The sequence below is a fragment of the Microtus pennsylvanicus genome, chromosome 12 (assembly GCF_037038515.1).
Source record: "Microtus pennsylvanicus isolate mMicPen1 chromosome 12, mMicPen1.hap1, whole genome shotgun sequence".
Lineage (NCBI taxonomy): Eukaryota > Metazoa > Chordata > Mammalia > Rodentia > Cricetidae > Microtus > Microtus pennsylvanicus.
This window is the reverse complement of record NC_134590.1, coordinates 52,458,620-52,473,140: the sequence shown is the minus strand read 5'-3', so window position 1 is coordinate 52,473,140 and position 14,521 is coordinate 52,458,620. Positions and strand designations below refer to the sequence as shown.

Sequence of the window (14,521 nt, the reverse complement as noted above, 5' to 3'; positions counted from 1 at the left end):
CAAGAGGACCGACCACAAGCTCAAGGCCTGCCTGGACAACAGGCTGAATTCAAGGCCAGAGTAGGTAACTTAATGAGACCCTGTTTCAAAATAAAAAGAGTATTTAGGATGTAAGCTAATGATGGAACATTTGTTTAAGATGCCCAAAGGACTTAGATTCAATCCCTAGAGCCAGGGGGACGGAGACGAGGGGGGAAAACACTCTAAATATTGCCTAAGATCCCCTGAGAGGTATAAAAAAAAAATCCCCTTTAGTTAAGAGCCATTATCTGTCTCAGTTGTGGCCTTCGGAAATGGATACTATATTGAACTTCTTGGTGCACCTCCAGGCTACAGGTGCCTGGTAGACAGCGGACGGTTTTGTCTGTAACAGGTCAGACCTGCAGACTTATGTCAGTGGACATCAGGATGTGCCTGGCCGAAGAGTCCACTGGCAGGAGCTGTACTATCCAAAGGAGAAGGGTTAAGAAACCTGATCGTGGCCTCCTCATGCCAGGCAGTTTTAAGCAATCTGTGTGCGCCAGTTCACTTTTCTGCTCACAGCAGACCTATGGCTGGCTGTACATACAAGGCGTGGGAGTCTCAAACACCTGCCTAAGAGAGTGGTCTTCCATAGCTTGAGTTCCTCTCACCCAGCGCTTCAGTCAGCACGGCGTGAGCTGGCTCGAACTCTGGCATGAACTCCGAAAGATTTTTCTCTGAAAGCCCTCAAAACATTGCAAGTTAATATAAACCCATCATCTTAATACAGAACTGTAACTCCAAGACTTAAGCATATCCTATCTTCTAAATCTATTTTTAATGCTAAAAGAAGAATGTCAGCTGATATTATTCGTCATGTATTAATATGCCAAATAGTCTTCAAGGGTTCGCATATGCACTGTGTCATTTGTTGGCTGATAAACATTTTCTATTTCCAAGCCACTGAGCTAAAGATAAGCCGCTGTATTTCAAAGGCCCATATGCCAGTCCAGCGGCACCACTGCTTTGCAACAACGGCCTGGCCCATGGGGTTGCTGGAGCATCAGAGATGCAAACGCTCACACTACAGCCCTTTGTTGTTTAGTAGAGCTCCCCACAAACTTCAGAAATGCTGCGCTTGGTTTTCATTATGGAGAGATCACTGTAGTGAGTCCCATCATGAGCAGGGATCCTGTCTGTAAGAAAGGGTCTCGGGTTCCTACTGACCAACAGTGCAGCTTCAGAAGCCCCTCCAGATACAGGAAGCATTTGAAAGTTTACTGCACTGCTTTTGCTCAATTTTGCTCCCCACAACACTCGCAGAGTGGTTTTTGCCAATCTCATGGGACCTTTGAGTTGATATTCAACACAACAGTAAAAGTCACAATTTTAAATGTCACAGTATGAAATGGAGACGAGGAATGATTCAATTCTGGGATCTAAAGATTAAAAGAAAAGACACAGAGAGGGACTTTCTGGGAATAAGGGATCCCAGAGAGAGTAGAACGGAGGATTAGAATGGGAAAGCTGTGAAGAATATGATCAAAGTAACATTATATGCATGTATGAAGTCATCAATGAGATACCTAAAACATACAGAGAGAGACAGAGAGCGAGGATACATAGATGACAGATAGATGATAGATAGATAGATAGATAGATAGATAGATAGATAGATAGATAGATAGATAGATGATAGATAATAGGCAGACAGACAGACAGACAGACAGACAGACAGACAGACAGATAGATAGATAGATAGATAGATAGATAGATGGATCTTGACTTTGAGATGATAACGAGTGTCACTCCTATAACCCTAACAGTCAGGTAGCTGAGGAAGGAGGACTGCCTGACAATTTAAGGCCTGAGATGCATAAGGAAAATGTACCAAAAAAGAAAGAAAGGAAGAAAGAAAGGAAGAAAGAAAGGAAGAAAGGAAGGAAGAAAGAAAGAAAGAAAGAAAGAAAGAAAGAAAGAAAGAAAGAAAGAAAGAAAGAAAGAGCCGGGCGGTGGTGGTGGCGCACGCCTTTAATCCCAGCACTCAGGAGGCAGAGGCAGGCGGATCTCTGTGAGGCCAGCCTGGTCTACAAGAGCTAGTTCCAGGACAGGAACCAAAAAAAACTACGGAGAAACCCTGTCTCAAAAAATCAAAAAAGGAAGAAAGAAAGAAAGAAAGAAAGAAAGAAAGAAAGAAAGAAAGAAAGAAAGAAAGAAAGAAAGAAAGAAAGAAAGAAAGAACTAAAAGTATCTGCCCCATGTCAGATGCCATGGAAAAGTGGGAGCAGGGGATACAATGGCCCTGCAGTCACAACAAACAGATTTTATGTTACAATTCAGCCAGCAACAAATTCATACAGTTCTAAGTCATATATTTCGATGTAAGCCTTATGAACCAGGGTCAATTCATAGTATTAGTAACAGTTCCAGGAATTCTGACAGCAGTGACATTTAGAGAAAGAAATGCCAGGGCACGCCTGGAAGAGATCGACATTTGATCCTGCACATTGTTGCTAATACATGCGCGTGCTAATGGGTCTATTTCTGCTTTGCTTCTACCGTGCAATTTTTTTTTAAGTCTAGTTAGCATCCTTTGTCAGCAGCTGTCCCTGGGTTGGCTTGGTAATGACTCTCTGGTCATTATGATGCCCACATCACGATGACTTAAATACTTGAACGGAGGAACAATTAAAGCCTCTGCTGAAACTCTAGTCCAGTGGGAGATATAGGGTTACTTCCTTGGGTAACACACTCGGCTCTGTCGAGTCAAGGGAAGATCATCTGCAGAGGCTGGGGATGTGCTAGTAGTAAACACACGCCGAGAAGGCAGGCCCTGAAGGAGGCTGAGGAGACAGACTGCAGGTCTTGGGTTGGTGTGTATGGAGCAGGCTAGTGTTGAGTGTCTGAAAGATGTCCCCTTGCCCTACTGTGGCCCGGAGTCCTGGGGGATGATCTGCACTCACTAGCATGCCTGGATGGTTCAAAAAGGCGTGGTACGGGCTGGCCTCTCTACTCAGTTTCTCTTCCTTCCTACTGATCATCGTCGCCTTGGCTGTGCCCCATTGGTTAAGTGGGAAGATCCTGTGTCAAACTGGAGTGGATTTGGTCAACGCCACAGACCCAGAACTGGTCAAATTCATTGGGGACATTTACTATGGACTCTTCCGAGGTTGTAAAGTACGGCAGTGTGGGCTCGGAGGCCGCCAGTCACAGTTTACAAGTGAGTATATTGGGGCATGTGAGCATACTGGGGCACGTAAACTGGTGTGTGCATTTTTTGCTTTGCAGGAGTGCTTATGTTTAAATGAGATTTGACTGTTGTGTATCTAAGACATAACACTGAGGTCTATAGGCCACCAACAGCTCCTGTGGAGCAAGGCAAACAGATTGTTCTCTTTCTTTTCTAAAAAAGATAAACAAAAATCCTAGAGGTAGGAATTTGTATAGTTTGCAGGTTGCTTCTAGTAATAATGATTAGTAAAACATCGAGTGCTCATGTGTCAGGCCTCCCACTAGAAGCCGCGCATTGCCTGGTTCTTTTAAGCTTTACAACGCATTTACAATGAAGGCATCATGAATGCTCCCATTTTTCAGCAGAGTGCATTGAGGTTTCAGCGTTACATAATTCATCGGGGGTCATTCATTCTGCCCAGAAACAACAGAACCAGATGCCAGACCCATGCCGTGGGACTCTGGTGGTGTTCACTATGACAGGTGCAGAATCCCTGCAGAAGGGGACCTCCAGGAAGCATGGTAAACTGTCCCCACACCCCTGTGCGTGGAAGCTTCATACCCTGAGGAACAGCACAGCGACTTTGCTGGGAACGTTCTTCTGGGGTTTGAAGAGCCACTGACAGGTTTCAGGCAAGGAGACTGAGGAAGGCACTTGAGGGTTTAAAGATGAGCAGCCAGCAGCACTGGCCTGAGTTCAAAGCTCAGAAGGCAAACGAAGTAGGCCCACAAAGACCTAAGACTAGAGTCCAAAAAAGGGCTTGAGGGAAGATCTTCTGGGAAAGAGAAAGCAAAACAAGCAAAACAGTCAATTAGATCAGTAGTAAGAATAGTGTCCCACAAACCTATAGTTAATCAATGGCTTGTTATCACATGGGGATCGAAAATCTCACCCAGCACTTGTTTTCCGTATCTCAGAACTGTGGGAATGTTTAAAAACCTGGCCAGGACATGCATCTCATTAAATACAGAAAATTAGTTGTTGTTCCCCTTGACAAACATAATACAAACGGTCTTCATTTCTATATAGAAAGGAAAGACATGTTCATGATGTCTGAGAAAAAAACCTCTGAGTATATTTATATCCACCCAGAAACTAAAATGGATAAGTATTGGGGAAATAACTCCATTACTACCACAACCTAGGGGGCTGGAGAGGCGCTCAGGCATGGTCACGTGCAAGCTTGTAACTCCAGTGCTGTCAAAAGTAGAGACAGGCAGATTGTTGGCTGCCAGTGTTGCTCTGAATTCAGTGAGAGACCCTGTTTCCTCTAGTGAAATCAGGTCTCAAGCATCAAAAATGTGTGAGATGCATTGAAGGTGTTTCATTTTCATCTGTGAGTCACGAAATATTTAAGAATGTTTTGTTTTCAGCTGCTGCCAGGTCATCCCAGAGGGTGTATAATGTGTTCATTCATGGTACCTTGGAAGAGACCAAGCTTGAAAGCTCTCAGGAAGCCTGAGGCAGCTTCTTCCTGTGATCATGTGCTGTAGGGACATTGTGTGTGTTACTACTTCTCTAGAGACAACCTAATTTCCTTCAGAGCATGGCTCTCAAGGGCAGTACTCTGTAAACTCAAAGTAACTAAGGGTGTATTAGCATTTCCAACCCTGAACAGGATTTCCCACTTTCTGAAGGTCCACAGAAAAAGATCCCTATTCACAGGGCAAATCAGCAGAGAGGAGCTTGCGAAAGTGCTTAGACTAGGGGATTTTTATTGTGTCTCATTTACAAACAGCTTCTGAACTTCTGAAATAAAAGCAACGCTGGAGTGGCTGCAGAAAGAAAGCAACAAGCATTAAATGCATGACACGCATGCATTCAGGTGTCCTGCTGAGTAGATACAAGCCAGGCACCACCAGGAAAAGAGAGATGAACTGAGCAGACAAATGTCTGCCCAGAAAAGTCTGCTGTGCAGCAGAGAGACATGGAGCTCACTCAGACTAGACTCTAGTCACTGGAGAATCTCTGAAGCCACCCCTGTGGTTCATTTTCTCTATCCTGATTTTATGATGACATTTTATTAAAGGAGAAATTGTGGATTAGAGAAATCAATACCTGAAACAATTTCTGTGAATGTACCTACCATACAGTGTGGTCATTTTAGCTGTCTAGTCCCCTCCCTACTTCTTACCCCAGAATAACCTCCCCAAGAGCCAAAACCTGGGTCTGGCTTCCAATTCTGGGAACATTTGTTTGTCTCACCAGGGCAAAAGATCACATGTCTCTGGAATCAGGAAAAAACAAATTATCTAAGTTTAAATACTAATGTGTGGCCATGGTGGCCATGGGTCTGCTGTGTTCATCGCTGTGAATTCCAAGCTGCAAAGTTCAATTTCATTAAGTTGGAGATGCCTAAAATTCTTGGAAACAGTGGAAGAGGAGTGAGCCACAGCTTTCCGGGGGCAGCACAGTGCAACAGGGTAAAACTAATGGAAACCCAAAACTGAGGAGGCAGAGGCAGGCATATCTCTGAGTTCAAGGCCATCCTGGGCAACATGGTGAGATTCAGGACAGACAGGACTACAACAGAGAAACCCTGTTGAGGTGTGTGTGTGGGGGGGGGGGTGCTAATGGAAAGAACTGTTGAGTTGAAACTCTTGAATTTCTAAGTAGTGACTATAAAAGGTAATTAAAACCTCGATTCCCTGAAGATCCTGAGTCTGGTGTAACACATATGAATGTGAGCGTTAGAAAGAGATGCACCCTGTGCCAATAGGCTATATATATATAATTAAGACGTTCAGTGGAGGCTGTGGATTGCGTACTCTTTACCTCCTTTCCCTCATCACTCTTTGTGCCCCAGATTCCCTCTTCTTCATCGTCATAACACGGTGTCAATTTCTCATCAGCTCCAGTTACAGGTTCATATCATCATGTACATGTGGCTGGTTCTTTCTAAAATCTGGATTGTGACGTTATAACTAAATTTATTCAACCAATTTGTTAACTGGAGGAATTAATCTATCTCCAAATATTTGCTATTGAAATGAACACCCAGTCTATGTATACAACTTTGAATGCGTTGGCCTCTCTGGACAATAATGACTAGCAATGAAATTGCCTTGATAGACGTTGCCTTTGATGACGTTGCCTTTTAATGGGGATGTTGGACTGAGCATGCCTATGAGATTCGAAAGTGGCTATTTCCTACACCATCATCAACAGGAGTTCTTAATTTTTCCAATCATGTGAGGGACTGTTTTGCATTTTAAAGATTGAGTAAGGGTTGCTATAAGAGTCATGCTTCCTAAGGATCACATGATCAAGAAAGGGAGTAATGAGACGGGTAATTAGGTTAAGCTACTATATCTGGAATAAGAAGAGACTCGGGGTTTGAAAAGTGGATGTTGAGTTTCAAGAAGGGAGTTGGAATGGAAACAACGGGAAAAACAATGCCTGAGCAAGACAAACTCCTTGGAAAGGAGCCCATCTCCCAGCTGAACTTTCCAAAGCCAGGGAGATGACCACGTGGAGATAATGACAGAGGAAAACACAGAAGTGGAAAGAAAGTTGAGTAAGAGTCGAGGATGTGGGAGCTGGAGAGATGGGTCAGCGGTTAAGAGCACTGATTACTCTTCCAGAGGATCTGGGTTCAATTTCCAGCACCCTCATGGCAGCTCACAGCAGTGACTACAGTTCCAGGGGACCCAATACCAATGCACCTAAAATAAAAATAAATAAGATTTTTTTAAAAAAAACCCAGGATGTAAATGTGGGTGGTGCCTGGAAACATTGGGCATGACACAGCATATGAAGAATGAAGGCTCTCACTCTTGCCCTGCAAGGGGGTACATGCTTCAATTCCAACACCCAGGAGGCAGAAGCAGGTGAATCTCTGTGAGTTGGAGGCCAGCCAGCTTGGTCTACTCAACCAATTCCAGGCCAGCCAGGACTGTATAATGAGGTCCTGTCTAAAACAATTTAAAAAAAAAACACCCTCTAGATTTCAGGCTTGAGAGGTGCCAACCTTGGAATCTGCTAAGGGATGGGATTCTTTTGTATTCATTATTTTAAATTTCTATTCAGAATTGTTAAAGCTGGCCTTAAACTCATTATACCTCATAATACACAGGACTGTATATTCTATATATATTCTAACTTCTATATATAGTTCAGGGTGCCTTACCCAAAGACAATGAACTCCATGTCTCCAAGCTTGTGGGCGAAGGGAGTTGACAACCTCCAGATGCCTTATCGTGATCAGCGAATGAGATGATGGCTTTGAAGAGTTCAGTCCGTAACTGTGCTCAGCAAACGGCAATCACCCTTCTCTCACACAGCCATTGCTAGCTTCCCACTGAGACCACGTGCCTCTCCCACGTTAGAGAGTACAGTTAACAACAGCGATACCCACAGATACCATTTCTGAGAGCAGATTCAGATTGCCCTGGACAATATTTGAACTCCTCTTAGGGAATCATTTCGTTTTCTCTACTGGTACCAGTGGCAAACCTAGAGAAACAAATACAAATGTTTCACTAACCTCTTCAGCCACCTTTTTATGGAAAAATTCATATTTTCATGAAATATTATACAATGTGAGCATTAAGTATCCGTGACACGTGGCAGCAATAGCATCTGCCCCGCCCAGCCAGTGTCTAAAGCTTGTGTGAACAGCAGCGGTCAACATCAGATCCCAGGACTGCAGGCTCAGTCCACTGTGGGGCACATTCAGATCTGTGCTCACTCCACCACAGTGAGGATTTCCAGCCAACTAACAAGTGGTAACTCTAGGGTCAATGGACCCATCTCAGGAGGTCTCTTGGTTTTTGGAAACCCAGCATTTTTGTCTCTTTCCCTTATCCTTTACTTACTTATCTTGGGATAAGCGAGTCCTGACGTTGTGAAAGGAGCCATGACCTGACCTTGAAATACCACCTCTCTCTGCAGTCTTCCCGCACCTGGTAAAGGAGCTCAATGCAAGCCTCCACGTCACAATTCTGCTGCTCCTCTTCCTGGCCTTGGCCCTCGCTCTGGTCAGCATGGGCTTTGCTATTCTCAACATCATTCAGGTCCCCTACAGGGCAGTCAATGGCCCTGGTGGCATCTGCCTTTGGAATGTCCTAGCAGGTAAGAAGCCCCCAAGGGAGGGAAACTGGTGGCCACACCGTCAGGCTGGGCTCCCAAGTGTTAACCAGGGGAACCTGAAGCTCCTCTTTTGGGCTAACTTACCTTGTTAATAAAAGAATCTTAAAACAGACTCAGAAGGATGCTAAGGGACCTTGCTATTGGAGTTTGAGAGAAAAACAAGATGTAAATCTTGGCAGCTGCCAGGAGGAGGGGATGGCAAAGAGAAAGTCCATGACTTCAGGACAGCAGGCAGTTTCAGCAAGGGAGGTCAGTAAGCTGCTAAGCTGCGTGGTGAAAAGGGAGGGAAACTCCAGTGAATGAATGAGGAGCTCACAGTGTCCCCGAACGCGTGCTTAGTCCTCTGGTCGGTATCTAAACAGTGATAAAGAGAACCCTTTGTGTGGGTCAATTGTCCTCAGACTTGCAATCCTCCTGCCTCAGCCTCTCGAGCCTTTGCGTTACAGACCTGCACTACCAGACTCAGTTTAGTGTGTGTTGTTTTTGAGTGTCAATTTAAATTAAAACAGACCCATCAAAACAACTTCCAAGTTTTGCTCAGTTGTTAGGGAGATAAATGAGGTTTGGAATTCCAGAGTTTCCTCACTACTTCCCCACCTTCTGTAGAATAGTGCAGCAGGCAGGTGAAGCCTCACCCTGCAGAATAGGATCTTACGTCTTCCTATCCAACACTCATTCTCTACACAGAAGGCGTAAGCTGTCTAGAGAGTGGTCCTCTAATTGGGATACTACCGGAAAGAGGAGTTAGAGGCATCCAGATTCTAGTCTGTCTGTCATTAATTTATTCGTTTTCCAGAGGACTGTCCCTTTTGCCTTTGATACTATGCATCATCTACTGCTTTTAAACACAAGTTCAAATTTGTGTTGCTCTATTAATTCTCCAAACCCCAAATTTTCACTCCAAACCCCAGTGAAGACCTTACAACTGCCAAGAGGAACAGGAAGTAAAGGCGCTGTTTTGGCTTTCAGGTGGAGTCGTGGCTCTGGCCATCGGCAGTTTCATGGCTGCAGTGAAATTCCACGATCTGACAGAAAGAATTGCCAACTTCCAGGAGAGGATCTTCCAGTTTGTCGTGGTAGAAGAACAGTACGAAGAGTCATTTTGGATATGCGTGGCAAGTGCCTCGGCCCACGCCGCAAACTTGGTTGTGGTGGCAATTAGTCAAATTCCCCTCCCAGAAATTAAGACTAAAATGGAAGAGGCCACAGTTACCCCCGAGGACATCTTATATTGATAACTGGCGCCTGCCCATTCATTGCCCTTAATCAGTCTGGTATATCAATGGGGGACTCTCTGTTTTCAGTCTTCTAGATCCATAATGCTGTTTGGGGTAGTAAAAAGAAGGCTGTGGGGGGACTAAAGGGTGGCTGGGCCAGGGAGGAACAACTCCCAATGGCCAGGGTGCTGGCGCTTCTTTGTGAATACCTTGGAGCTGAACTCTGGGGACTCTGCATTCGTCAGCTCTGTCTGACCCCGAACAATTCACTTATTGACTAATTCTCAGTTCCCTCGTCTGTCAAAGGGAGCAATAATGACTTCACAGGCTTTGTTGTGAGGTTCAAAGGGTGCTGTCGGAGATGCTACAAGCACGGATCTCTGCAAACAAGGTCACATATAAATCCAGTAAGAATCATTGTTCTCTCTAGTATTGGAGCTGAGCAAAGAAACTATGATCATGTCCATATCCTCAAGAAGTAATAATGTATCCACATGACACAGAAATCAACTAGTAACAATAGCACTAGGGGTGGAAATGACTGTAGGTTTCTGAGGGACCACTATTGTGCTGGGCACAGGCTTATTTGTTTGGTTGCTTGGTTTTTCTCTTTTCTCATTTTTTTTTCCTGGTGGTGCCAATCAAATCCAGACTTTGCCTATACTAGGCAGGCACTTTACCACTGAGCAACAACTCCTCCCAGAACACCATTCCAAGACTTTTCCTCCTATTGACGGCCTAAACCCTCTTCATAGTCCCAAGTGGCCAGAGTCATTCTAGCTCCATTTGACAGATGGAAAAAAGTCAAGGTACAGACAAGTTGTTTAACTTGGTGAGATGAGGAATGAAATCTAGCAAGTCTGGCACCAGAATCTATATTATTTTAGATCATATAAACTTTTTACTTCAATTATGACAGAAACTGCAAAGACAGAACAAATTCCAGAAGATATATGATTAGGTTAAGTAGCCATACTAACAAAGCAAAGCAAAAATACCTTAAAATTTCCCACCTCCAGACACTTGTGACAGTTAAGTAAGACGTGGGGAGAAGCAAACAGGTGATGCCCATCCCTGCTGGGGTGGTATCTCTTGCCCATGCAGCCCATCCAGCAAGCTCACATAAATCAAATCCAGGCCAACAGCGGCCTGAGGTCATTCAGCCTTATGGAACCCTGCCTCTGAGCTCCTAAGTTTTCACAGTTCTAATGTCTTCCTTTTGATCCTCCTAGGACCAGTAGTTCCTTCCAACACAAGCCACCTCTGGAAAATCCCCCTACACTTGTGAACCCTTGCTGCTGATCTGCAGTTTGATATACAAGCGGGGCAATGTAAGGATGCTAAAATAGCCCCGGCACAGAGAGACAGGGAGGAATGAAGTCTCCTGGATGGAGTGTGGTATTAAAGTTTCTCTGAGCTAACATTTGATCTGAACTGTGAAAGATGAGGAGGCTTTTTCCAGTGGCGAGGCATGCAGGGTTGATAAAGAATCCCAAGGCGAGTCGGTAATGAGGGAACACACAAGGCCCGCAAGGCCACTCAAGAGAGTGGTGAGAGAGATGAGAATGTGGCCTTCTTGGGCCTGTTCTGAGGGACATTTTCTAAGCAGTTGGTGAGAGCTCGTCTACTGTGTCAACTTACATAGGCCATAACAGCCAGGAAGTCGGTCAGTCAAAGATTTAATGTTTCCATGAAGACACTTTTTGATAAGTTAATGTTCGCATCTGACCTTTTATAAATTCGAGAGCATTATCCAACCAGTTGAATATCTTAATGGGAAAAAACTGATCATAAGGGAGAGAGAATTCTGCCTTTGCACTAGATCCCCAACTCTCCATCCAGTCTTTGGTGTTACCTGGTGAAAGTTTCTCCTCAGTTCTTATCTTCTCCAAAGGAAGAATTTAAGGTAGAGAGACAGATAGTTTAAGCAGGTATTCAGTTAGCAAAGCAAAGTGAAACATATACTTCAAAGAGAGAATGGAATAAGCAGTCCCAAAGGAAGGGCCAGTCCATAGGCCAAGCATTGAGGATATTTATGAAGGTTTATAAGTACTTATGAAATGGGTGTCATAGTTATGAGGGTAAGGTGACTTTTTTTCTCTCCTAAATCATGGGAAAACAAAGCTCCCTTTGCAGGGTAATTCTTCCATGATACTAAACAGCTGGCAAGGAAGACCAAGTGCAAATGATATTACAATGAGGTCAGACTTTTTTGAGGATGCAGACTCCCTCGTTATTGCACACATATAGTGACGGAGAAAGTGTTCAGTGGCTCAGGGTTTGGTATAGAAGGAAGAACACAAGGTGGTATGTGTAACCACCAAGTGGAGTTCTTACTATTAGGAGACAGCTACCAGGATCTGTGTACTTAGTTTCCTTGGCTCCCTTACATCTAACTCCCTAACTGCCCAGGGAACCAAGCTACCAAGATTCGGCTGCAGCTTCCTTGGATCCCTCACTTCTAGCCCCATGCCTACTCCGTTCCACCAGCTGACAGCGCAGAACTTGGACATGTCGTCCTCCACAATCACATGAACTAACTCCTAAGAACCAATCAATCAAGACCTCTCTCAGATACCCGGATCCCTTTCATGGACAGTCAAATCCCCTGTACGAAATGGCATGATGTTTGTGTATAACCTGCTTTCTTTGCATGTACTTAATTACCTCCAGGCAACTTCGAACACCTAATAAATGTGACTACCCTGGAAACACTTGTCATGCTGTGTGGCTTAGGGAATAAAGATGAAGGGGAAATGTATACATGATCAGTACAGACACAACCATGAAGACTCAAATCCATTTATATGACTACTTATATGCATTGTTGCTGAACTGCACATACAGAGAGTTAACTGAATGCACACACACACACACCCTATTCCCTCTGTTTTTCTGGAGAAACTATTAACTATATTCATCCATTTTGTCAGTGATTCCAGCTGACTGTGAATGGTGCCATCCCTGGGTGGGTAATCCTGTGTTGTATGAAAAAAAACAAGCTGAGTCAGCCATGGAGAGAAAGCCAGTAAACAGCATTCTTCCTTGATCCCCATTCCAGTTCCTGCCTCCAGGTTCCTGCCTTGAGTTCCTTCCCTGACTTCCTTTCATAATAGAGTATAAGATGAAATAAACCCATTTCTCCCCAAGTTGCTTTTGGTCATGCGGTTTATCATAATAGAAAACAAAGTAGGACCTCCTCATGCTATGGTGTTCTCTGAGCCCTGGGAGATGGGGTACAGGTGATAAAGATGTTCCATTTATGACTGAACATGAACTCACATTTCTTCCATCTCAATGGCCAATGATGAAACTCATTGCATGAAGAAGTGTCTCTGACCAAAGTTGGCAGCATCAGTGGTCTGCAGGTATAAGCAGAGTTATTTAGAAAGCAATTTGATGAGCATAGCATGTCCATTTAGTAAAATAGTATTAGTAACTTCCCCACTAGAATTTTTAACATCGCAAGCCATGGTATTTTGAGTAGGGCAACTGAAAATCCCCTTCTGTAAAGAAGACTTAAATTAAATCACTGAGTGGTTGGTTACCCCTGGAAACATGGCCTTGTCGCTATTGTGCCAGTGGGTACATTTTGGATAGCCTCTCAGTAGGCTTGCATGTGGGGGTCCTCAGTTGGGTTAGACTGTTGAAGACAATTCATCCACAGAAACCTAAAACACCTTCTAGCACTTTGAGAAGTGCTGGAATAATATACTGTGGGAGTATATTAATAATATTGGAGTAATTAATAATCATACACTATGGGAATATATTAGTCACTTTTCTATTGCTGTGATAAAACAAAATAGAGAGAGCAACTTGGAAATGGCGCAAGGTCTTGAAACCTCAATCCCCCCACGGTGATGTACTTCCTCCAGTTATGCCACATCTCCTAGACGTTCCCAAACAGCACTACCAACCAGGAATGAAGTGTTCAAACTTCCAAGCTACGAGAGACAATCTCAACCAAACCACCATAGGGGGCTGCCTGTGAGGAAGAAAGCATCCAATCAACTTCAGCTTGATTTCTCTGTCCCCCTGAAAGCACAGCACATGGAGTCTTTAGGAGGAAGATTGAAGGAAGATTTTATGGTGTCTTCTCTGTCCTAAAGGCTATGATTCCTTTCCATCCCTTCATCCCCATCCCAGGCGAGACCTCAACATCATCCATGGACAAGTAGGTGATGCATGGCTAGACGAGACAGTTAATCTGACAAGAGAAGAATTCAAAAGAAAACAATGGACAGCTATGCTGAGCTGAAAACAAGAGGAAATATTATATAGATGGCAAAGACCCTGAAAAATGGTTTATGTGGTATTTGAGGGTCTTGGAACATTTATTCATTCATTCAACAAACTTGAAAGTGATCAGCACTCAGGAGGCAGAGGCAGGCAGAGCTTTGTGAGTTCGAGGCCATTCTGGTCTACAAGGTGAGTTTCAGGACAGCCAGGGCTATACAGTGAAATTCTATTTCAAAAAGCAAAACAAAAGAATCATAGAAGTATCTTTAACCTCTTGGAAGTTTCAAATATTCCAAATCAGGTTCAGTCTGAAGAGCATCTCACAGAGACACTATGGGGGAGATTCCTAAATGGAATTTAGCAGAGCAGAAAGAAAGGAGTTTAAATATCTGATTCTTAAAACTCCCTTGCATTATGTTACTTGATTTAATACATATGTAGAGAAAATAGAGTTCCTTGATGTTGACCTGCATGGACTAAGTCAGGCTCCATCTTAAACCGTCCCAAACACACAATGTCGGCAGGCACCATCACAAGTGATGGGAGTAAAATTTTATCCTAATCAATGATCATCACATGCCAGGTATCATAGGGGGAGGGGAGACACCAGGAAATTGTGCCTCGTTGCCAGATTTTGAGTTAAGTAACAAAAGGCATGGTTTTCTCACCTATGAAAGAAAGAAACTGCATAAGTTGATCTCTCCTTTCCCTTCATACTATAAAAACTTTAAGCCGAGTGAATGCCATATAAAATACATGGGTTATAATGCATACTACC

The 14,521-nt window shown here is 43.9% G+C and overlaps 1 protein-coding gene across 1 annotated transcript; it reads left to right on the top strand.

Annotated features, from left to right (window-relative positions):
- Nucleotides 1-2,928: 2,928 nt before the first annotated feature.
- Nucleotides 2,929-9,519, top strand: Clrn2 (clarin 2). The gene is made up of 3 exons (XM_075944306.1): nt 2,929-3,181; nt 8,087-8,266; nt 9,254-9,519. The coding sequence occupies exons 1-3, from the start codon at nt 2,929-2,931 to the stop codon at nt 9,517-9,519; spliced, it is 699 nt and encodes a 232-aa protein (XP_075800421.1).
- Nucleotides 9,520-14,521: the final 5,002 nt, after the last annotated feature.

What these genes read in the sequence shown, in the direction of transcription:
- Clrn2 (XM_075944306.1), top strand. Translation starts at nt 2,929, where the DNA reads ATGCCTGGATGGTTCAAAAAGGCGTGGTACGGGCTGGCCTCTCTACTC. An exon ending in CCGCCAGTCACAGTTTACAA is followed by an intron (nt 3,182 to 8,086) that starts GTGAGTATATTG and finishes CTCTCTCTGCAG; the next exon opens with TCTTCCCGCACCTGGTAAAG. An exon ending in CCTTTGGAATGTCCTAGCAG is followed by an intron (nt 8,267 to 9,253) that starts GTAAGAAGCCCC and finishes TTTGGCTTTCAG; the next exon opens with GTGGAGTCGTGGCTCTGGCC.